Source organism: Prionailurus viverrinus, chromosome A3 (assembly GCF_022837055.1).
Source record: "Prionailurus viverrinus isolate Anna chromosome A3, UM_Priviv_1.0, whole genome shotgun sequence".
Classification (NCBI taxonomy): domain Eukaryota; kingdom Metazoa; phylum Chordata; class Mammalia; order Carnivora; family Felidae; genus Prionailurus; species Prionailurus viverrinus.
The window spans coordinates 24,426,048-24,451,612 of NC_062563.1; the positions used below are offsets into that span (position 1 = coordinate 24,426,048).

Consider the following 25,565-nt stretch of genomic DNA (forward strand, 5'->3'; position numbering starts at 1 on the left):
CCACAAGTAAGTGGGATTTATTCCTGAGATGCAAGAGTGGTTCAGTATTTGTAAATCACTCACTGTGATAATCATATCAGCAAGAGAAGGGATAACCATATGATCATTTCAGTAGATGCAGAAGAAGCATTTGATGAAGTGTAATATCCATTTTTGATAAAAACTCTCAACAAAGTAGGATTAAAGGGAACATGCCTCAATATTATAAAGGCCACGTATGAAAAGCACACAGCTAAAATCACTCAATGGTAAAAAACTGAGAGCTTTTCCTCTAAGATCAGGAACAAGGCAAGGATGTCTACTTTCACCACTTTTATTCAACATAGTACTGAAAGTCCTAGCCACAGCAATCAGACAAGAAAAAGAAATAAAAGGCATCCATATTGGTAAGGAAGAAGCAGAACTTTCAGTGTTTACAAGATGGCATGATACTATATGTAGAAAACCCAAGACTCCACCGAAAAACTTCTAGAATTGATAAATGAATTCAGTAAGGTCATAGGATACAAAGTTAACATATAGAAATCCATTGCATTTTTATACACTAATAATGAAGTAGCAGAAAGAGAAATTAAGAAAACAATGCCATTTACAATTGCACCAAAAAGAATAAAATTAACCAAGAAGGTGAAAGACCAGTATTCTGAAAACTAAACAACATTGATGAAAGCAATTGAAGATGACACAAACAAACGGAAAGATATTCCATGTTCATGGATTGGGAGAACAAATATTGTTAAAATGTCCATACTACCCAAAGCAATCTACACATTTAATGCATCCCTGTCAAAACACCAATGCCATTTTTCACAGAACTAGACAAATAATCCTAAAATTTGTGTAGAACCACAAAAGACCCTGGATTGCCAAAGAGTCTTGAAAAAGAAGAACAAAACTGGAAGTATCACAATCCCAGATTTCAAGATATACTGTAAAGCTGTAGTAATTAAAACAGTGTGGTCTTGGCACAAAAATAGACACATAAAACAATAGTACAGAATAAAGAGCCCAGAAATAAACCCACAATTATATGGTTAATTAAATTAAAGCAAAGGAGGCCAGAATATGCAATGGGAAAAAGTCTCTTCAACAAATGATGGTGGGAAGACTGGACAGCTGTATGCAAAAGAATGAAACTGGACCACTTTCTTTCACCATACACAAAAATAACCGTAAAATGAATTAAAGACCTAAATGTGAGACCTGAAACCATAAAAATCCCAGAAGACAGCACAGGGGGTAATTTCTCTGATATCAGTTGTATGTAGCAACAGCTTTCTAGATATATCTTCTAAGGCAAGGGAAACAAAAGCAAAAATAAACTATTAGGAATGCATCAAAATAAAAAGCTTCTGCACAGCAAAGGAAACAATCAACAAAACAAAAAGCATACTGAATGGGAGAAGATAATTGCAAACAACATATCTGATAAGAGGTAAGTATCCAAAATATATAAAGAACTTATAGGGGTGCCTGGGTGGCTCAGTCGGTTAAGCATCCGCTTCAGCTCAGGTCATGATCTCACAGTCTGTGAGTTCAAGTCCCGCATCAGGCTCTGTGCTGACAGCTCAGAGCCTGGAGCCTGCTTCAGATTCTGTGTCTCTCTCTCTCTCTGCCCCTCCCCTGCTCATGCTCTGTCTCTCTCTGTCTCAGAAATAAATAAAAACATTAAAAAAAAAAAAAAAAAGAACTTCTACAGCTCAACACAAAAAAACCCCAAATAATGCAGTGTAAAAATGGTCAGAAAACATGAACAGACATTTCTGCAAAGAAGACAGCCACATGTCCAGCAGACACATGAAAAGAATCTCAACATCACTCATCATCAGGAAAATACAAATCAAAACCATGAGATATGACCTCACACCTGTCAGAATGGCTAAAATAAGAAACAAGAAACAACAAGTATTGGTAAGGATGTAGACAAAAAGGAACCCTTGTGCACTGTTGGTAGGAATGCAAGCTGGAGCAGCCATTGTGGAAAACAGAATGGCAGTCTTCAAAAGATTAAAAATAGAGTTCGCGTATGATCCAGTAATTCCACTTTTAGGTATTTACCCAAAGAATATGAAAATGCTAATTCTAAAAGATATGTGCACCCCTGTGTTTATCATAGCATTATTCACAATAGCCAAATTATGGAAGCAGCCCAATAGATGAATGGATAAAGATGTGTGTGTGTGTGTGTGTGTGTGTATGTGTGTGTATGTGTGTGTGTGTGTGTGTGTGTGTATAATAGTTATTACTCAGCCATAAAAAAAGAATGAAATCTTGCCATTTGCATCAACGTGGATGGATCTCAACGGTATACTGCTCAGTAAATAACTCAGAGAAAAAAACATACCATGTGATTTCACTCGTGTGGAATTTAAGAAACAAAACAAGTGAACAAAGAAAAAAGACAAATGAAACACCAGACTCTTAACTATAGAGAACAAACTGGTGGTTACCAGAGGGGAGGTAGTTAGGGGAATAGGTGAAATAGGTGAAGGAGATTAAGAGTACATTTATTTTGGGGCGCCTGGGTGGCGCAGTCGGTTAAGCATCCGACTTCAGCCAGGTCACGATCTCGCGGTCCGTGAGTTCAAGCCCCGCGTCAGGCTCTGGGCTGATGGCTCAGAGCCTGGAGCCTGTTTCCAATTCTGTGTCTCCCTCTTTCTCTGCCCCTCCCCCGTTCATGCTCTGTCTCTCTCTGTCCCAAAAATAAATAAACGTTGAAAAAAAAATCTTTAAATAAAAGAGTACATTTATTTTGAGGAGCACTGAATAATGTATAGAATTATTGAATCACTATATTGTACACCTGAAACTAATAAAACACTGTATGTTAATTATACTGCAGTAAAAATAAAAGAATGATAAAATATTAAAAAGTATATACCAAGAACTCTTGTGGGTGCCTGGGTGGCCCAGTTGGTTAGCATCTGACTCTTGGTTTCAGCTCACATCATGATCTCACAGTTAGCAGTGCAGAGCCTGCTTGGGATTCTCCCTCTCTCCCTCTCTGCCCCTCCCCCACTCGTCTCTGTCTCAAATAAATAAACTTAAAAAAAAATTTACAATTCAATTATAAAGAGTCAAATATCCCAGTTTTAAAAATTGACAAAAGATTTGAATGGATGTTTCTCCAAATTGTGGCAAATGGAAAATAAACATGAAAATATGCTTAACATCATCTGGCATCAGGGAAATGCAAATCAAAAGCACCATGAGATACCACCTTACACCCACCAGGATAGCTGTACTCAGAAAGGTAATGACAAGTTGGCGGGGATGCAGAGAAATTGGAACCCTTGTGCCCTACTGGTGGGAATGTAAAATGGTGTAACTGCTTTGTAAAACAGTTTGGAAATTCCTCAAAAGATTAAACATAGAAAATATATGACCCAGCAATTTTACTCCTAAGTGTGTGTGTGTGTATATATGTATGTATATGTGTATGTAAATATGTATGTGTGTGTACATGTAATCGTGTATATATATATATATATATATATATCCGAGAAAAATGAAAATACATCCATACAAAAACTCGTATACAAATATTCATAACAGCATTATTCATAATAGTGAAAAATGGAAACAACCCAAATGTCTATCAGCTGATGAATAAATGGATAAATAAATGTGGTTCTTTTGGTAAGGGATGTTATTTGGTATTTTAAAAAATACTGTTACTTGCTACAACATCTTGAAAATATTCTAAGTGAAAGAAGCTGGTCACAAAAGACCAGTTGTTATATGGTTTCTACTATATGAGGTATCTAGAAAAGACAAATGCTCCTTGACCTAGTCTCAACTTTACCCTTTAATGGGGGGGGGGGGCATTAACACATTAAATTAAAAACAGCATATTAGCAAAATTGTTCATTGTACTCAGATGAAGATGATGGTGACTAGTAATAGTTCATCTTTATTTCATACCTTATAGATCTTTTCAATGATTATTTTTTTTAAAAATAGCATTTGGGGTACCTGCGTGGCTCAGTCAGTTAACCGTCCGACTTCAGGTCATGATCTTGCTGTTCATGGGTTCGAGCCCTGTGTCGGGCTCTGTCCTGACAGCTTCATCCTGGAGCCTGCTTTTGATTCTGTGTCTCCCTCTCTCTCTGCACCTCCCCCACTCATGTTCTGTCTCCCTGTGTCTCAAAAATGAATAAACACTAAAAAAAATTTTTTACAGGCACCTGGGTGGCTCAGTCGGTTGAGTGTCCAACTTCGGCTCCGGTCATGATCTCCCAGTCTGTGAGTTCGAGCCCCATGTCAGGCTCTATGCTGACAGGTCAGAGCCTGGAGCCTGCTTCGGATTCTGTGTCTCCCTCTCTCTCTGCCCCTCCCCCACTCTGTGTCTCTGTCTTTCTGTCTCTCTCTCTCTGTCAAAAATAAACATTAAAAAAATTTAAAAAAATTTTTTTTAATAAATAGTATTTATGGGATACATGGGGGGCTCAGTTGGTTGAGCATCCGTCTTCAGCTCGGGTCATGATCTCACTGTTTGTGAGTTCAAGCCCTACTTCGGGCTCTCTGCTGTCAGCATGGAGCCCACTTCAGATCCTCTGTCCCCCTCTCTATCTGCACCTCCCCTTCTCATACGCTGTCTCTCAAAAATAAACAAACAAAAAAAGATGGTGTTTATTCAGTGCTATTTATTCAATAAATAAGCAGCATTGAATAAATAGAAAAATAATATGGAAAGAAAAAAGTCTCTCAATCATAATCCCAAATAATTGATATAGTTAAACGTCAAGGATAAGGAACATAATAGTCCATTCCTAAATTAAAGGATCAGGGTAGTGTTAGGGTTATGAGTTAAGGATAGGGTTAGGGTTAGCCGTCATGCAAAATGGCTGTGAGGGAGTAGACATGGTAAGTAGCCAACTTCTGATGACTATGTAACTGGAGTAGGGCTGGTCTTGCACCTTTGTAAACACTTCCTGAATGTTGGGTATCAGGAGCCCAGAATTCACACTCTTCATTTGTGCTCAGAGCTTATCTTCCTGTGGAGGCTATAAAGCTGAATAGGAAAAATGTATTTTTTTTAAATTTATTTTTAGAGGGAAGGAGGGAGAAAAAGAGTGAGTGAGAGAGAGAGAGAGAGAGAGAGAGAGAGAATTCCAAGCAGGCTCCGCACTGTCAGAGAGGCTCGAATTCACAAATCATGAGATCATGACCTGAGCTAAAGTCAGACATGAACCAACTGAGCCACCCAGGTGCGAGCATACACAAGTTGGGGAGGGGCAGAGACCGAGACACAGAATATGAAGCAGGCTCCAGGCTCCCAGCTGTTAGCGCAGAGCCTGATGCAGGGCCAGAACCCACGAACCATGAGATCATGACCTGAGCCAGAGTCAGGCACTCAACTGAGTGAGCCACCCAGGCACCCTGAGGTAGCCTCCATTTTAATTTCCAGTTTGGATTAACTTTTTGAAAGGAGGAAGATGATAGAATAGTGTGGAGAATAGCCACTAGTGGAAAAAAGAAGAGTTAGAGATCTTGCACCAAATAATTTCCAGTTCTTCAGGGAAGTATGATTAACATTGAAGTCAGGGCACCTGGGTGGCTCAGTTGGTTAAACTGAGTTTAAAGTTGTGTCTCCCTTTCTCTTTGCCCCTCCCCCACTCATGCTTTCTCTCTCTCTCTCTCTCTCTCAAAAATAAACATTTAAAAATTAAAAAAACAAAAACATTGAAGTCAAATAGCCAGGGATCAAAATAGTCATAGTGTCCCTAGATCTGGAAGATGTTAGCCCATCATTTTCTAAATGACAACATGGAAGCTAAGAAAGGTTTAAGTGATTCCAAGGATGTAGAAAAAAACAAGATGGAACACAGGGTGCTGCAGTTCAATTTTAGATTCTAAATAGTTACATTTGTTTTATTTCCACACAAATAATATGGTTTGTATTACTTATATTAAAAAAAATTAAACAACCAAACTTTATGATAATAAAAGAAAAAGCTTTTGTTTCTCCTTCATCACTTTTTTGGAGCAAATTCTTTTTTTTTTTTTTTTTTTAATGTTTATTAATTTTGAGAGGGAGGCAGTGCATGCAAGTGAGTGTGGGTGGGGCAGAGAGAGAGAGAGAGAGAGAGAGAGAGAGAGAGGGAGAGTGAGAATCCCAAGCAGGCTCCGAGCTATCAGTGCAGAGTCCAACACAGAGTTTAAACCCATGAACCATGCATGACCTGAGCCAAAATCAAGAGTCAGATGCTTAACTGACTGAGCCACCCAGGCACCCCATTGGAGCAAATTCTTAACCACATTCCCTACCTGACTCAGTTTCCTCATATAAGGTAACTTAAATGATGTATGAAAAGTGTGGTTCTAAACTTTGCACATTAGAATCACCTGGGTAGTGTTTCAGTGCCCAAAGCTCAGGCCACAGTGCAGACATAGTATGACTCTGGAATTATTTTTTTAAGTTTCTCAAATAATTATAATGTGTAGCCAAGGTTGGGAGCTACTGAAGTTCTTTCAAGGCATATACTCATTTGATCTCAGATATTCTGACTTCAGTCATTTTGGGGTTATTGCGGCAATTCTAATTAGTGGGTATTGGCCTGAAATAAATTAGGTCACTTGGTTCTGATATTTCTGCTAATTGTGTACTATGTATGAGTAGGGTAGAGTCACCCTGGTGAGAAGACAGTTTGGTATATGGTGGGAGAAGCACTGAATTTGAAGGTGAAAGACCAGGCTTTAGTCATTATCCTGTCACAATCCTAGTCTATAATTTCAGTCAAGTCACAATACCACTGCTGTGATTCAGGTTTTTCCTTTGAGAGTTGGGGGGAGTTAGACTGATTATTATGCAAATTCCTTTCTAGCTCTTAAACTTCAAGTTTGTGAGTTAGTGGGGGTGGGGGAAGGGCAGTTGATGGATTTGTATGCCTTAAGAATAAGTGAGCAAGGGGGCAGGACACTGATAAAAGCATTGCTGAAGGAGCCAGCTGTGGGATGGGATGGGAGTGGGTGGGGAGGAACAGACTGGGTGAACAACAGAACCTGGAGATAAGGGAATGGGGTGGGAAAGGGTTGGGAAGCAAGTGTAGGAGACTGGCTGAAGGGAATATTGTTGAAGGTGGTGACAGTGGCTCAGCCCTTGGTAACAATGTGTTCCAGGTTCTTAACCTTACTGTCAAATGACTCAAGGAAAATGTGGTCAGAGGGGCTCTCCTCAGAACTAGGAGATAGAAAGCAGAGGCTATTTTTGTTGTTGCTTGCCTGAGATGGGGTAAGAGTAGAAATATACTTGCTGCTCAGTGTTTAAGAGGGTAGTAGGTAGCTGGCTTTTTTTTTTTTTTAATACATAATGCATGCATGTGGTTCAGAAATAAAAACATTATAAAAAAGATATACAGGGAAAAGTCTTGATCCCACCCTCAGCTCCCAGGATTTATTTATACCCTTCTCCCCATAACTTTTTAATATGAAAAAAAATGTTTTTAATACAAAAAAGTTGAAAGAATAATACAGTGATAATAGTTTGCTATATTTGCATCATCTGTTTACCTACCTATCTTTACTGAATACTTTGAAAATAAGTTGCAGACATTATGACATTTTATCCCTAAATACTTTGGCATGCATCTCCTAAGAATAAGGGCATTTGCTATACAATCATAAATAACATTACTACACCCAAGATGTTTTTAAAAATGCCCTAATATCTTCTGTTACTTCACATTCAGTTTTTCCCAACTGTCTTAATAATTTTATGGCTGTTTTCTTCAAAGCAGGTCTAAGTAACGTTTATGAATTGCATTTGGTGGTCATATTTGTAAAGTCTTTTAATTGAGAACTGTGTCTTCCCCCTATCTCTTCCCTTAAGATTTTGGGTTTTGAAGAGACCAGATTAGTTTTGTTGTAGCAAGCCACACATTCTAGATCTGATTATTTCTTCATGTAGTCAAATACTTCTTCATGTATTTGTTCTTTTTGCTCTATCTCCTGAATTTTCTATAAAGGAGAAATTACTTTTAAAGACTTTTTAGACCTAGGCTAGGCATTTTTACTAATAATCATCATAGATGATGACTGGTGTTTCAGGTAAAATCACATCAGAAGGCATAAATAAAAGGTCTCACTGTAATTGTTACTGGATTTGATCACCAGGTAAAGCTGGTGAATGTCATATCTTTCCACTCTAAAGATACTTGTTTTCTCTTTGCAATTAGAAAGTAATCTGTGGAATAATCCGTTTGCACCATGGGAGTCTTCTGTTCCCCAGCAGTTTTCACCAGATGGTTTTTAGCATCCTTTGATCATCCTTGCCTGAATCACTTACTTCATTGGAGGTTGCACAATGGTGATTTCAAAAATTCTTTCCTTCTGCATTTATTAACTAGCATTCTGATGTAAAGGAGAGCTTTCCCTCTTTACCAAGGATGAATGCTTCTTAAAAGACAAAGTAAATTTCTTGCTTCATTCTTTTTTCTTTAATTATCAATCTTCAGAGTAAGGAATTGATGTCATAGTTACACCTAATAGTGACTTTCTGAGTAATTTTTTTACTCTCTGAGCTATTATTTACTCTGAGCTATTATTATATATTTATGGATTTCTATTCATGGTATTTTAATCAATTTTAGTCATTAATTCTTTTTGATACTTAAATTGTCTCAAATTTGCCAGTAGAAACCCCTTAAACTGGCTCCTGGGTCCTTGTGATTTTGCTCCCTATTTGTGTGAGTGCTTCCTTGCCCTCCTCTGGTACAACATGTTTTTTTGTTTTGTTTTGTTTTTTTCCTAGTTTACCTTGAAGCTAATAATTTTTACTGTTTTGTGGGGTTTTTTTGTATTTCCTTCTAGAGGTTTTTTTTGTTTGTGGTTTTTTTTTTTTTTTTTTTTTTTTTTTTTTTGTCAGAGGGAGTGTGAGTGGGGAAGAGGCAGAGGGAGAAGAAAACAGAGAGACAATCGTAAGTAGGCTCCACGCTGACAGTGTGTAGCCTGATGCAGAGCTGTCTCATAAACTGTGAGATTATGAGCCCAAATCAAGAGTCAGATGCTTAACCAACTGAGCCACTCAGGCACCCCTAGAGTATTTTATTTTTAATACTAACATATATAAAATATTTTTCTCCTCTTTCCCCACTAAAAGTAGCATCCTGTAGTCAATGTTTTATTCCTTGTTTTTTCTTCTCTCAACAATATTATCTTGGAGATCATTCCACATCAGTGCATAGAGAGCGTCCATATTCTTGCTGCCTTTCCTTTTTATTAGATGTACTATAATTTGATCAGTCTCTGTTGATGGACATTTTGGTAGTTTCCTATCTTGCTCTTGCAAAAATGCTTTTATTGAATAACCTTATATATGTGTCATCTAGTAAGGGAGCAGGTTTATCTGTAGGATCAGTGCAGTCAAATGCTCTACCACTGAGCTGTACCCCCTCTTACAGGATCACCAACCAGAAGTGAGATTGCTGGGTTAATGGTATATGTAATTGTAATTTTGATAGATAATGCCTACTTGCTGATGTTAGACAACCACTAGCAATGAGTGAGAATGTCTGTTTTCCTATAGCCTTGCCAAGAGAGTGCATTATTATATTTTTGGATTTTCACTAATCTGATGAGTGAAAAAAATGTTTTCTTATGTGTGAAGTTTAACATTTTTTATATGTTTAAAGTTCATTTGTATTTCCTTTTCTTTGAATTTTATGATCATATTCTGTGCCCATTTTTGGACACAATACTTTGTCTAAATTGCTGTTCTCTTTATAATACCTATATATGCATACACATATACATACACAAACCTGTTTTTTTCTATAGTATGTTTATATATGGGAAATTTGCTCTTTCATTGTCAATATTTTTTCTTTGTCATTTTGTTTGTTGTTTGTTGGGTTTTTGTTTTGCTTTACTTATGGTATTTTTTGCCTTGCAGAATTCTTTGATTTTTATGTATTCAAATTTACCCATTTTTTTAATGGCTTTGGATTTTATGTCATAGTTAAAAAATCTCTACCCAGTCCAAGAGTATAAAAATTTCTTCTGTACTTTCTTCTAATACTTGTATGGTTTCATTTGTTGCATTGAAGTTTTGGATCCATTTGGAATTTATCTTGATGTGAGGTATAGCTCTAAGTTTATTTTTTCCCTAGGTGGCTACCTAGTCCCATTTAATGAAAAATCTGTTTCCCCCCACCTTTATGAGATACTAAAATTCTACATCCATTTTGATCACTTTTGGGGATTTTAGTCTTCCATTGGTCTCCCATCCGTTTATATGCCAGTACTCACAGTTTTAATTACTGAGGCATTATGTTTTGATATCTGGTAGGACTTGTCCTTTTCCCTACTCTTATTTTTCAGAGGTTTTTTTTTTTTTTTACTCTTTTTATTTCCATGTGAACTATAAAGTCAGCTTTTCCATTTTAAAAAAGTTAGAATTTTTCTTAATGTTTTATTTTATTTTTGAGAGAGGGAGAGAGTGCAAGCAGGGGAAGGGCGGGGGCGGGGGGACGGTGAGACACAGAATCCAAGCAGACTCCAGGCTTTGACAGAGCCCGACAAAGGACTCCAACCCACAAACCGTGAGATCAAGACCTGAGCCAGAGTCAGACACTTAACCAACTGAGCCACCCAGGCACCCCAAGAAGTTAGCATGTTTTAATAGGATTGTTAGATTCTAAATTAGGGAGAATTGATGTTTATGAGTCTTTTTTCCTCTCTCTCTCTCTCTCTCTCTGTCTCTCTCTCTCTTCCTGAGAGAGAGACCACGAGCTGGGGAGGGGCAGAGAGAGAAGGAGAGAATCTTAAACAGGCTTCATACTCAGCATGGCACCCAACACGGGGTTTGATCTCACAACTGTGAGATCCTGACCTGAGCTGAAATCAAGAGTCAAATGCTTAACCGACTGAGCCACCCAGGCACCCTGTGAGTCTTTTTGTCTAAGAATGTGGTGTGTCATTCCATTTGTTCAAGTCTTTTTTGTATTTGGATCCTTTATTAGTGTATTTAAAATTTCATCTTGTAACTCTACATTTTCTTTTTAGTTCAGTCCTAAATATTTTGTCCTTTTTGGGGCTGTTATAAATTAAATTTTTCCCCACATATTGATGATTGATTGCCTATGTAATAAAGCTGTTGTTTTCTGTATATTTTGTACCATTCTACTTTGCTGAATCTCTTATTTTTGCTGTTTTCTTGGTTGATTTTTCAAGATGTGCAAGAATACAATTATATCATCTGCTGATAGTGATAGTTTTACATTCTTCCCAATTTTTTACTATTATTAGTCTTGTTTAATTTCACTGACTTTATATACCTATGATAGAATGTTTAATAATATTTAGTAGATGTCTGCCCTCTTCCCAACTTTTCCCCATTAAGCAAGCTGCTGACTTTAGGCCAAAAAAAGATATATTTTGTCATGTTAAGGAAGTGTTTATATATTTGATTTTTTTTGAGAAGTGTTAAATTTTGTCAAATGACTTTAAGTATCTGTGGAGATGATCATATGACTTCTTCCCTTAGTTTCCTCATAGTGAGCCTTGCTTGTATTCCTAGACCAAACTCTACTTAATTATGATACATTCTTCATCTAATGTACTGTTGTATTCTATTTAAAATTTGATTTAGAATCTTGCATCAACATAAGAGAGATTATAGCTTTCTGCCTGCAGTGTGTATTAGCTTTTGATATTCATGCTATATTTGCTTCATAAAAAGATTTGGAAAGTTTGCTTTCTTTTTGTATGTTCTGGAACAGTTTCAGATCATTAGACTTAATCTGTTCTGTAAAGGGTTAATGTTTCCATTAAATTTGTGTGTGATGCTTTTGGGGGGCATTATATTTATATAGGTAGAGTGAACAAAAGCTTGAACAAAATAGTCTCTATGGTCCTTTTAATTTCCTTTGTTTCTGTGGCTATTTCCTTCTTATTTCTTATTTTATGTATTTGGACTTTCTCCCTTTACTAGATTAACTAGTAGTTTATTTTATTGGTTTTTCTTCCAATGTACCAATTTTTGGATTTATTTATTCTGTTTTTCTGGGTTTGGTTTTGTTTTGTTTTGTTTTTTGAGAGAGCGCAAGCAGGGGAGGGTCAGAGGGAGAGGGAGAAGCTCAAGCAGACTCCACCCCCAGCATAGAGCCCACCGTGGGGCTGGATCTCATGACCTTGAGATCATGATCTGAGCACAAGTCAAGAGTCAGATGCTTAACCAACTGAACCACCCAGGCGCCCCTCTTTTTCTGTTTGTTTGGTTTTTTTTTTTTTTATTAATTTCTCCTTTTATCTGTATTAATTCCTTCATTTTGATTTCTTTCAGTTCACCTTACAGGTTTTTTTCCTGACTTTTTGAGTCAGACATTTAACTCCTTCCTTTCTTTTCTTCTTTCTTTCTTTTCTTTCTTTTTCCTGATGTAGGTATTTATCGCTGTGAATTTTCTTCTTTACTGGTTTGGCTGTATTCTTTAGGTTCTAATATGTAGCATTTTCCTTATTTTGGCATTCTCTAGAAATTTTGCAATATTGATTTCTTTTTTAACCCAACTCCAAGGGTTTTGTTGTTGTTTTAAGGTGAAAAGGCCTTTGTTTCTTGATTTTATTTTAAATGTATAGTTTCAGTACATTGTACTGAATCAGAGTATTATTCTACTGTTACTTTTTGGATTTATAGAGTTTTTTTCTTTTTTAAATTCCAGTATAGAGTGTTATATTTGTTTCAAGTGTACAGTGTAGTGGTTCAACAATTCCATGTATTGCTCAGTGCTCATCAGGGTAAGTGTACTGTTAATCCCATTCACTATAGAGATTTTCTTTATGGCCTTTTAAAAAAATGTTTATTTATTTTTAAGAGAGAGAGTGTGCAGGCTGGGGAGGGGCAGAGAGAGACAAATAATCCCAAGCGGGCTTGCCACTGTCAGCATAGAACCCAGCACGAGACTCAAACCCACGAACCAAACTGAAATCATGACCTGAGCCAAAATCAAGAATTGGACGCTTAACAGATTGAGCCACCCAGGCATCCCTCTTGATGGCCTTTCTTAAGGTCATTTTTTGTTAATGTTCCATGGAGTTTTGAAAAATTAGCTTAGACTTAAATTAAAAAATAATTAAGGAGCATAGTTCTTTCCCTAAGAATTATTTATTAATGTGTAGTATATATATCCATTTAAAAATTTGAAATTATAAAATCAATATTTGACAATAATGTAAAACCATAACAGCCAAGTTAAAGACATTGTAGACTGATACTATCTTTTCTTTTTAAAATTTTCTTACTGTTTATTTATTTTTGAAAGAGAGAGAGCAAGCAAGCCAGGGAAGGGCAGAGAGAGAAGGAGACACAGAATCTGAAGCAGGCTCCAGGTTCTGAGCTGTCAGCACAGAGCCCAATGTGGAGCTCGAACCCTCGAACTGTGAGATCATGCCCTGGGCTAAATTCTGACTCTTAACCGACTGAGCCACCCCAGTGCCCCAGAGTGATACTACCTTATTAAAGTGGGAATATTTTTCTGAAGCATGCCAAAATTAGACACTTTCTATGCAAAATTTCTATGTGTACCATAAATAATACTTAGAAAAACTGAAAATTTAATGAAAAATAAAATAAAATTATATATAAAGTAGGAAAAAAGCTTAAATCTATACTTTATGAAGTTTATTTAAAAAATTTTTTTTAATGTTTATTCATTTTTGAGAGAGATAGAGCACAAGTGGGGGAGAATCAGAGAGAGAAGGAGACACCCAAAGCAGGCTCCAGGCTCTGAGCTGTTGCACAGAACCCAATGCAGGGCTCGAACCTATAAACGGTGAGATCATGACCCGAGCTGAAGTTGGACACTTAACCCGCTGAGCCACCCAGACACCCCATATACTTTATGAAGTTTAAAATGAGTTTTGAAATTATGTTAGAACAAGCGGGTCTTATATTTAGTGTGTGTAGAAAATATTTTGGTCTTGGCTCCAAGTATCTGCAAACAGTGTGGCATGATGATGTTAATTCATTTTAATTTGACAGGTTTAAAAATGGAGGTAAAGGGAGGAGGTCTCTAAGGCTTAGGGTCCCAGTTTCATGATCCTTTTTTTTTTTTTAATTTTTTAAAAATTTTATGTTTTTTTTATTTTAGTTTTGGGAGAGAGAGAGCATGCACACGCATGAATGGGGAAGGGGCAGAGAGAGAGGGAGACACAGAATCCAAAGCAGACTCCAGGCCTCGTGCTGTCAGCACAGAGCCCGATGCGGGGCTTGAACCCACAAACCACGAGATCATGACCTGAGCTGAAGTTGGATGCTTAACTGACTGAGCCACCCAGGTGCCCACCCCCCGCCCCAGTTTCATGATTCTTAAGCGAAGGCAGTATATGTCCTGGAGTTTGCTTCTATACTCTTTGAAATGCTTGTTGAATAGTGGTTTGATCTCAGAAAAAAGATATTCTTTGTAGACTTAATGAAAACTCTATTTTAACATTCTCTAAAGACGTCTAAGTTGACTTGGTAACTTGTATTTGCATTGGCTTCTGTTATAAAGATGTCACCTCTGTAATTTCTAATTTCTATATGATACTGCAACTTTCTCTTTGTCTCTCTTTTTTAGAATTTTTATTTGGCTGCTGCCTTTTGAAATACAGGCCCTAAAAATGCCAGCTTGTTTGGACTTAGAAGATGACCTGAATAAATGATAAAAAAATAAAGACATTTTGGTGAGTGAAATCTTTTGTGAAAGAGTGGTTAAGGCTCAACTTAATTCCAAGCAATGGAATGACTCTACTAAAGTTACGTAGCAAATTAAAAAACTGTTTCCTTTATCATCTAGTGTTTTGTCAAAGGAGAAGATGGTCCTTCAGCCAGTTATCGAAGGTATCAGTATATTTAATGAAGCCCCAAATTCACTAAGTTTGAGTGCCTTCTGTTCCTCTGGGGTTGAGAACTTGATCTATTTTTTTCTTTCTCTTCGAGAGTCCACATACCTCTTAGGAGGCACATCATAACATTTAAATGCATTTCAAATATCTGGTCTATTCCAGCACTGTACCAAACGCAGCATAGTTCACTCACACCTAGCATTGTACTAGTCAATCATGGGAGTTGTAGAAATTGAAAATTGGTGACTGGGCCTTATGCAGTTACAGTGTGTTTCATTTGGCATACAGAGTATTTTTATTTTCCGAAAATGTAAACCTATTTTAAAATCTGGAGATTTCACTGAATATATGGATCTTAGCCTTTTCTTAAAATTCAGAACATCTGCCCAACTCCTCCCATCCTTCCAAAAAGAAAGTAATAAGCTGGAGCAGAGGATAGTAGCTGCTTAGCATAGATGGGTATGTGAGTTTCCTGTTACCCAAATCATTCATACAGTGTGTGTAAATACGCTTAATATCCAGTGTTCTTCTCTTATTTTATCTGCCTAACCGCTATGAGTATGTAAGTTTGTGGTTTCTGATGCAGATCATAGTGTCTTGTCTTTTCAAATGGCAGCCAAGCTGATACTCTGAATAACCTGTAACAATCTTCTACCCATTATTCAGCTACCTGCACCAGTCCCTTCTGTTCATATGTAAATGTAAATCTGGTGCATATTAGCTGGGTATATATATAATATGTAAGGTATATAAATTTATATATTCATAAATAATATAAATTTATATATTTACAAATATATATGTTTAAATATATTTATTTATTTTTAACCCTACTGTGATTTGGAAGATGTTCATAAGTAAGCTTCTAAGCCTTCCTGATGTCTGTGGAGTTTTACCTTGGAGCAGCACTATGTTGCTGGTATGCTTGCTTTTTTCTTCCTTTTTTTTTTTTTTAAGCTTTTTATTATGAACAATTTCAAACATTTTATAAAATTATACTATAAACAAAAGTATAATAAGCACCTGTATACTAATCACCTATATTTAACCATTATTAAAATTTTGTCATATTTGCCTAATCTATTTTTCTCTTAATTATTTTAAAGTAAATTACAAGCATCCTGATGTTTTACCCCTGAATGCTTCAATATGCATCTCTTAGACAGAACATTGCCCTATATAACCATAACACCATTGTTATCACACCTAACAAAATTAGTGGTAGTTCACTAATTATCCTAAAAATGTGCTTTACATCTTTTTTCCAAACCAAGACCTAATAAAGGACCATACACTGCATTTGATTTTTAAAAAATTTTTTAAAAGCTCTTTTATTTTTTTTTATTTTTTATTTTTTCAACATTTTTTATTTATTTTTGGGAGAGACAGAGCATGAACAGGGGAGGGGCAGAGAGAGAGGGAGACACAGAATTGGAAACAGGCTCCAGGCTCTGAGCCATCAGCCCAGAGCCCGACGCAGGGCTCCAACTCACGGACCGCGAGATCGTGACCTGGCTTAACCGACTGCGCCACCCAGGCGCCCCAAAAGCTCTTTTAATGTAGAATAGTTTCACCCATCTCTTTCTTCCTTCATTACAACTGACTTACTGAAGAGGCCAAGCCAGTTATGCTGTAGAAATCCTACACTCTAGATTTGTCTGAATATTTCCTCATGATGTTATTTAAGTTATACCTCTGTCTCCTGTATAAAGATTTTATTATATTCAGGTTAAACATTTTTGGCACATTTCACATAATGTTTTATCCTTATTAATGATCCTTTTCTGAATTATTTTATCAACGATCACAAAATTGTGATTTTTCCAATGATATCATTCTTTTTACATTTAAGTTGGCTTTCTTCTTAAAAAAGAGCTTTCCTTTATCAACTGGAGCTATTTGGTTATCCTGAAATATTACCCTTAAATGATTTAGTTTGGAAATCTATTTCCAAAAGTAGAATAAATAATATGCTTGCTCTTTAAATTCTCCTGGATGTCACATTTATTCTTAGGTTCTTTACAAAAGATCAAAAGAATGAAATATGGCCTTTTGTAGCAACGTGGATGGAACTGGAGAGTGTTATGCTAAGTGAAATAAGTCATACAGAGAAAGAAAAATACCATATGTTTTCACTCTTATGTGGATCTTGAGAAACTTAACAGAAGACCATGGCGGAGGGGAAGGGAAAAAAAAAAGGTTAGGGAGGGAGCCAAAACATAAGAGACACTTAAAAACTGAGAACAAACTGAGGGTTGATGGGGGGTGGGAGGGGGTGATGGTGGGTGATGGGTATTGAGGAGGGCACCTGTTGGGATGAGCACTGGGTGTTGTATGGAAACCAATTTGACAATAAATTTCATATAAAAAAAAATCAAAAGAGCCCCTGTTAGAAGTGAAACCAACAGATAATCTGGAAGTTTATTATGTGGCGGGTGAGCAAATTAACTGGTGGTTAATCTTAAACCCAGAGAGATAGCACATGTTTTCTTGTGATGACCATAAATGAGCAAGTGAGTCTCAAACTGGTCAGCTGTAATGATTTCTGTCTCCAAGAGCAGTCACTGAACTGCATTTCACTCAAAATTAGTTAATTGTTTTGATTATAAATCCTTTGTTAAAGACTAGATTTTAAGTGGACGTTATGTCAATGAATATGTTATCGGGAAGAAGCTTCTTTAAAAAGTTTCTGGAGAGGAGGCCAGCAATTTTTCATACTTACTTTTAATTTCTTCATTTTTTAAGCACCTGTGTAGTGCCATAGTACTTTTAAACCAGTAATTCTTGAATTTGGATTAGTTGATTTGTTTTATCTGCCAGGAGATGGTTTTCCAAATTCAGATTCGCCAGCCTTCATGACATGACCGATGACCCCTTTAGAAGACAGATTTTTAGTTGATCTCTTTCTTTCCAGTAAAAGATTTCTTTTGGAAAACACTTCTTAAATTTTAAATTCTTTTCTTGTAGTTGTTCCAACTGGGGAGTAGCTATTAAATAGCTCTAGTATTTCAGGCAGTCTCAGCAATCAGTCGTTTTCCCGATGAGTAACAGCTTTTAAGCCCTAAAGTCTTTTTCAGTCTTGTTTATTTACCTCTAAAGTTCTTTAAAATCTGTAAGGAGCAGATGGCAGTTGACTAAAGGCAATGGTATTTATAAGGGATTTTCTGAATGCTGTTGTTTCTTAACCACCCAAGTCACACTATTCCTTTGTAACAGTCACAGTACTGGAAAAGGTGCTTTGCTCAAACGTAAGTTTTTTTGTTGTTGTTGTTTTATTGTTTTCATGTTTACTTACAACAGAGGAATTTTTCCCCCTAAGATTGCTTAAATTGGTTTTTGGAAATTCTTTGTTCTTGAAATTTAATTGACTGTTTAAAAAAGAAAAAGAGGGAATACAAACTGGTGCAGCCACTCTGGAAAACAGTATGGAGTTACCTCAAGAAACTAAAAATAGAACTACCATACGACCCAGCAATTGTACTACTGGGTGTTTATCCAAGGGATACAGGTGTGCTGTTTCGAAGGGACACATGCACCCCAATGTTTATAGCAGTACTATCAACAACTGCCAAAGTATGGAAAGAGCCCAAATGTCCTTCAATGGACGAATGGATAAAGGTGTTGTGTATATATACAATGGTATTGCTTGGAAATCAAAAAGAATGAAATCTTGCCAATTACAACTAAGTGGATGGAACTGGAGGGTATTATGATGCTAAAAGAAATTAGTCGGAGAAAGACAAATATCATATGACTTCATTCATATTAGGACTTTAAGATACAAAACAGATGAACATAAGGGAAAGGAAGCAAAAATAATATAACAACAGGGAGGGGGACAAAACATGAGAGACTCTTAAATGTGGAGAACAGAGGGTTGCTGGAAGGGTTGTGGGAGGGGGAATGGGCTAAATGGATAAGGGGCATTAAAGAATCTACTACTGAAATCATTGTTGAACCATATGCTAACTAACTTGGATGTAAACTTAAAAATAAATAAATTATTAATTAAAAAAATAAAATAGGGTGCCTGGGTGGCTCAGTCAGTTGAGCGTCTGACTTTGGCTCAGGTCATGATCTCACAGCTCGTGAGTTCAAGCCCTGCGTCGGGCTCTGTGCTGACAGCTCAGAGCCTGGAGCCTGCTTCGGATTCTGTGTCTCCCTCTCTCTCTGCCCCTAACCCACTCTCATTCTGTCTCTGTCTCTCTCAAAAATAAATAAACATTAAAAAAAAAAATAGGAAAGTCTTAAAATAAAATATACACCCTTCTATTAATTAGAATAACAAAGAACCAAAATTCAGAACTTGGGATAAACATGTATTTGAAACTAGATGGAAGGAGATTTACTAAAAGAGTAGAATTTTTAGTAGTAGACTAAACAGAAATTTCACTGAATGAGAGATCTAATTTGTAATTTCCTTTTTCCCTCATTGTAAAAGCTGCCAACAAGAAAAACAAACTGTTCAGAATAAATGGAGTAGGGGAACCTGTTTGCATCTATGTATCATGACTTTGATATCTAAAAGGCTGAAATGAGTAGAAAGAATATGAATATTAATATAAGTTCCCTGAACTAGATAATAGTTATTAGAATGAATAACTGAATCTAAGTGCTATATTCTATAAGTTTTCTATATTCTATCCTGTAAGTTTTCCATTTTTTTAATATCTGACAATTATATCCATTATCCATAATCTGACAATTATAAAAGTCCAGTTTTAAAGACTTTTGTTCCGGTTCTGCCTCATGGAATGGTAAAGTAGTAGTATTTTTTGTTTTGTGCACTTTTAAATCATCCGATAACCTGATTATTCAGTTGATCATATTTTAAATATTTTAGATAAATTTGCCTTAAAATTAAATTATTTATTCTACAACTGACACAAAAGATTAAAATTGTGATTTAAATTTGCTATATGAGTATCCACTTTGTTAGAAAAATGTATAAAGTTGGGGGGTATTTTATATACTCCAACATAATCTTAGGAATGAGAAGTAAGGTATGTAGATGCTTAATGTGTATTTTCTGTTTTATTATTATTATTATTATTGATGTAGATATGCTGGACTTCCGTCTTTAACATGGGCAAATAAAACCATATAGTATTTTGCTTTTACCAGAGTTTTACAACATGATAGCTTATTGAATTAGGGATATACTGCCAAAATAGTTTTAGAAATCACCCTATAAAAACCCAACAACTCTATCCTATACCTAAGCCAGTAGATCAGTTTGTAGGCATCTCTTTGCAGAACTGATATGCTAGTGTGAATTTGAGGTAAAATATTTAGTATTTAGGAAAGAATAAGAAACGATTCTTGCATGGGACACCTGGGTGGCTCAGTCGCTTAAGTGTCTGACTTCGGCTCAGGTCATGATCTCACGGTTCATGGGTTCGAGCATCCGGCTCTGTGCTGACAGCTCAGAGCCTGGAGCTTGCTTCGGATTCTGTGTCTCCCTCTCTCTCTGCCCCCTCCCTGGCTCACACTCTGCCTCTCTCTCTCTCTCTCTCTCTCTCTCTCTCTTTCTCCCTCTCTTAAAAATAAATAATAAAACATTAAAAACAAATTTAAAAAAATGATTATTGCATGTAAATCCTAAATGAAATGTCAAAGAAGAAGTAACTCAATAAAAGTATGTTATATTTAAACATTAAAAAAAAAGAAAAGTTAAACAGTTTTTAAAAGTTGATAATTTTTTTCCATTTATACTGGTATTATAACCTATTACAGCATATTTAGCTTTGCATGTCCCTAAATGACTTGTAGCATATTTGGAAAATAGGAAAAGAAAATTTACCAGCCTAGTACAATCACTGTTTGCATTTTAGTGAATTTATTTTCAGCCCTTTTTTTCTTATTTATCTTTAAAAAAAACCACATAGTTGTAATTCTGTAAGGAATGTTTTTAAATTAGAAGGGTTGTGTGAGGTTCTTATGTATCCATGTCATTCTGGCTTAACACAGATGCTAAAAAATGAATGTTCACTCACTTTTGGGTTAAGAAGTGATCATCAGTCCCAACGCTAATGGAGAAAATGGCCACATGGTGTGATTGTTAATACATGTATTCTTTGATAGACAGCATAATTGAAAATAACAGATAATGTGACTTCTCTAGATCTAAAAGTTGAAAAGTAATTTAGTTCTGTCCTGGACACAGTTCTTTCTTTCTATAAACATGTGTTAACTACTTATTTTCCTTTCCTAAAAGTATTTAAAAATGTTTTATTGTTTTGTTTCTAAATTATTATTTTTAGCCATATAACTATTAATAATGCTTTAAAAGTTATTTTATTTATTTTTTAAAGTTTATTTATTTTTGAGAGAGAGAGTGCATGCACACAAGCAGGGGAGGGGCAGAGAGAGAGGGAGACGCAGAACCTGATGTGGGGCTTGAACCTATGAACCATGAGATCATGACCAGAACTGAAGTCAGACGCTTAACCGACTGAGCCACCAAGGTGCCCCTAAAGTTATTTTAAAGGGTCCTCAAGACTTTAGGATTTTAGATAGTCCTCCAGATGTTTTTAGTTGGGTCAAGCTTTGCTTTGCAGGTTAGAAAAAGAGAATGGCTTTAGAAACCTTGGCTCCTCTGAAACTTTTGTCAGAACAGGAATAAGGGGAGTATTGGAGAGCCCTTTGCTCTGTGGGGTCAAAGGCTTATATAAATTAATTTTCAAAATATAACTTGTTTTATTTTCTTGTGATTGCTTTTTCCCTCCTCCCTGTATTCTAGGTAGCCTGACATAATAGACATAAACATTATAATATAATAAAAGGAACTTTATTTAAAACTGGTGAATTTTTATTTCAAGTATTTTTAAGAACTAATTATTATAGACTATCTTAGTTTATCCTCTCTGTAATTTCTTAATGTTTATAGTGTGCTTTCTTATTACTTGGGAAATAAATTATAGTTTTTACAGACCAATGGATTATACATTGTTGATTGTATAATTATGCATTGTAACACCCTTTTTGTATCTTCTCTTTTCAAAGGTTTGCTTATTCTCCATTTGGCATATGCTACTGGAATAATATTCACCATGGTTTTGGATGACCTTCCAAACTTAGAAGACATCTATACTTCCTTGTGTTCATCATCAGTGGAAGATTCAGAGATGGATTTTGATTCTGGACTAGAAGATGATGACACAAAAAGTGATAGTATTTTGGAGGATTCCACAATATTTGTGGCCTTCAAAGGAAATATAGGTGATAAAGACTTCAAATGGAAATTGGACACAATATTGGAGAATGTGCCCAATTTGTTACACATGGGTAATTTATTTATTATTTAATTATTTTTAAAATCATTTTAGTTTAATTATTTTTTCTTTTTCTTTTTTTTTGGGGGGGGGGAGAGAGTGAGCACATGCCAGTGGGGGAGGGGCGGAAAGAGAAAGAGAGAGAGAGAAAAGTTAAGCAGATTTAGTGCGGGGCTCAATCTCAAAACTGTGAGGTCATGACCTGGGCCGAAATCAAGAGTTGGATGCTTAATCTACTGAACCACCCCGGTGCCCCTCTTCTTGTTACTTTTTTAAAAAAATGTTTGCTCTTCTGTGATTGTCTTGAGTTTTACGAAGTAAAACTTTCCATACTGGATTGAAAGGCTGATTTTAAGTGCAGAATTGGAATTTTAGAATTTTTTTTTTATGGAGGTATAGTGGACATATAACATTACATTAGTTTCAGGTGTATAACTTACCATTCCATATTTGTATATATTGCGAAATGATCACCCACCACAATCTAGTTAACATCTGTCACCATACATAGTGACAGTTTTGTTGTGATGAGAACTTTTTTTTTTAATGTTTTTATTTATTTTTGAAAGAGCGCAAACAGGGGAGGGGCAGAGAGAGAGGGGGACAGAGGATCTGAAGCAGGCTCTGCACTGACAGCAGAGAGCCCAGCGAGGGTCTTGAACTCGCGAACCATGAGTTTATGACCTGAGCTAAAGTCAGACACCTAACCGACTGAGCCACCCAGATGTCCCTGCAATGAGAACTTTTAAGATATACTCTCTTAGCAACTTGCAAATATGCCATAGAGTATTACTAACTATGGTTACTTGCTGTATGTTATATCCCTGTGACAATAACTGAAACTTTGTATCTTTTGACCCCCTTTACCCATTTCACCTCCACCACCATTCCCTGTCCTGTCCCCTGTCAGCTACCAGTCTGTTCCCTGTATCTATGAGCTTGGTGTTTTTGGTTTTGTTTTGTCTTGTTTTTTCAGATTCCACATGTCTGTGAGATCATACAGTATTTGTCTTCTTCTGGCTACTTAATTCACTTTAGCATAATGCCCTCAAGGTCCATCCATGTTTCTTATAAATGGCAATATTCTTCTTTATGGCTGAATAACGCTCCATTATATGTATATACATACCATGTATATACATACCATGATTTTTTTGTTCATTCATGCATTCATACATCTGTGGACACTTAGGTTGTTACCTTGTCATTGTTCTTTAAATAATGCTGCAGTGAACATGGGGGTACAGATAATCTTTTTGAGTCAGTGTTTTTGTTTTCAGATAAACATTCAGAAGTGGAATTGCTAGATCATATGGTAGTTTTATTTTTAATTTTTGAGGAACCTCCATATGTTTTCCACAGTGGCTGCATCAGTTTATATTCTCACTAACAGTGCATAAGTGTTCCTCTTTCTTTACGTCCTTGCCAACACTTGTTATTTTTTGTTTTGTTAATAATAGCCATTGTAAAATTTTTTAAATATTTATTTTTTTTTGAGAGAGAGAGACACACACACACAGAATGGAAGCAGGGGAGGGCAGAGAGAGAGGGAGACACAGAATCTGAAGCAGGCTCCAAGCTGTCAGCACAGAGTCCAATGCAGGGTCAAACTCATGAACTGTGAGATTGTGACCTGAGCTGAAGTTGGATGCTTAACCAACTGAGCTACCCAGGTACCCCAGTAATAGCCATTCTAACAGGTGTGAGGTGATATCTCATTGTGGTTTTGATTTGCATTCCCCTAATGATTAGTGACATTGAGCACCTTTTATGTACCTGTTGGCCATGTGTATGTCTTCTTTGGAAAAAAGTCTGTTTAGATCTTCTGCCCATTTTTTTAATTGAGATTGTTTGGAATTTTATAATCAAGTTGTATGAGTTCTTTAGATATTCCTTATCAGATACATGATTTGCAAATATTTTATCACATTCAATATGTTACCTTTTCATTTTGTTGATGGTTTCCTTTGCTGTGCAGAAGGTTTTTAGTTTGATATAGTTCCACTTGTTTGTTTTTGTTGCCTTTGCTTTTTGTGTCACATTGAAAAAAATCATTGCCAAGACCAATGTTAAGGAGCTTACCACCTGTTTTCTTCTAGGAGTTTTATGGTTTCAGGTCTTACATTAAGTCTTTAATCCATTTTGAGTTAACTTTTGTGTATGGTGTAAGATAGTAATCCAGTTTCATTCCTTTGCATATGGCTGTCTGGTTTCCCCAGCATCATTTATTGAAGAGACTGTCCTTTCCCCATTGTGTTTTCTTGGCTCCTCTGTTGTAAATTAATTGACCATATACGTGTGGGTTTATTTCTGGGCTCTCTGTTCTGTTCCATTGATCTATGTGTTTTTATGCCAATACCATACTGTTATGATTACTATAGCTCTGATTTTTTTTTTTTTTAATGTTTATTTTTGAGAGAGACAGAGACCATGCGAGTGGGTTAGGGGCAGAGAGAGAGGGAGACACAGAATCCAAAGCAGGCTCCAGGCTCTGAACCCCAGCACAGAGCCCAATGTGGGGCTTGAACCCATGGACTGTGAGATCATGACCCGAACTGAAGTCGGATGCTTAACCAGCTAAACCACCCAGGGGCCCCGTAGACTGTACCTTTTGCTTTGACTCCCTCCTCTCCCACTCACTCAAACTCAGAAACTGTGAGATCATGACCTGAGCTGAAGTTGGATGCTCAACCAGTTGAGCCACCCAGGTGCCCCCCCCTTTTTTTTTAAATTTTTTTATAGCTTTGTAATACAGCTTGGAATCAGAGAGCTAGAATTTTTTTAATGTTTATTTTATTATTTTTTTTAAAGAGAGAATTAAACATTTTTTTTAATGTTTATTTTTGAGACAGAGGGAGACCAAGTGCGAGTGGGGGAGGGGCAGACAGAGAGGGAGACACAGAATCTGAAACAGGCTCCAGGCTCTGAGCTGTCCGCACAGAGCCCGATGCGGGGCTTGAACCCACGAACCATGAGATTATGACCTGAGCCAAAGTCGGATGCTTAACCGACTGAGCCTCCCCGGTGCCCCTTAAATGTTTATTTGTGAAAGAAAGAGTATGTGCACATGAGTAGGGGAGGGGTAGAGACAGAGGGAGAGAGAAAATCCCAAGCTGACAGCAGAGGGACCCAGTGTGGGGCTTGAACTCACAAACCATGAGATGATGACCTGAGCCAAAATCAAGAGTCAGATGCTTTAACCCACTGAGCCCCCCACGTGCCCCTAGAATTTTTTCTTTTAATAGAAATGCTGTTGTGTTTCTTTTAAGTACATGGAGAAACTGAACATAATAAGGTATTGTTTAACTGAACATAATAAGGTATATAATAATAGTAATCCTTAAATTATCTGCTCTAGTAGGTAGGAGTAATTCTCAAGACCCAATTTTATTTCTTGTTTTTAACTCTCTGGTCTTTAGTTTCCTTACCTGCAAAATGAAGAGGTTAGACTGGGTCTTAAAGGCCCCT

The 25,565-nt window shown here is 36.5% G+C and overlaps 1 protein-coding gene across 10 annotated transcripts in view; it reads left to right on the top strand.

Moving 5' to 3' along the window:
• Window positions 1–25,565, top strand: part of NCOA6 (nuclear receptor coactivator 6) — a 108,432-nt gene that overhangs the window by 27,862 nt on the left and 55,005 nt on the right. For 9 of the 10 annotated variants that reach the window (XM_047853905.1, XM_047853910.1, XM_047853915.1 and 6 more), the window contains 2 exons: window positions 14,556–14,661; window positions 21,829–22,110. In XM_047853905.1, the coding sequence (XP_047709861.1) occupies window positions 21,876–22,110 (235 nt within the window). In that variant the 5' untranslated portion in view covers window positions 14,556–14,661; window positions 21,829–21,875. Of the gene's footprint in view, window positions 1–14,555; window positions 14,662–15,726; window positions 15,743–21,828; window positions 22,111–25,565 lie in introns of those variants that run through there. The other variant, XM_047853908.1, reaches the window with a different exon arrangement.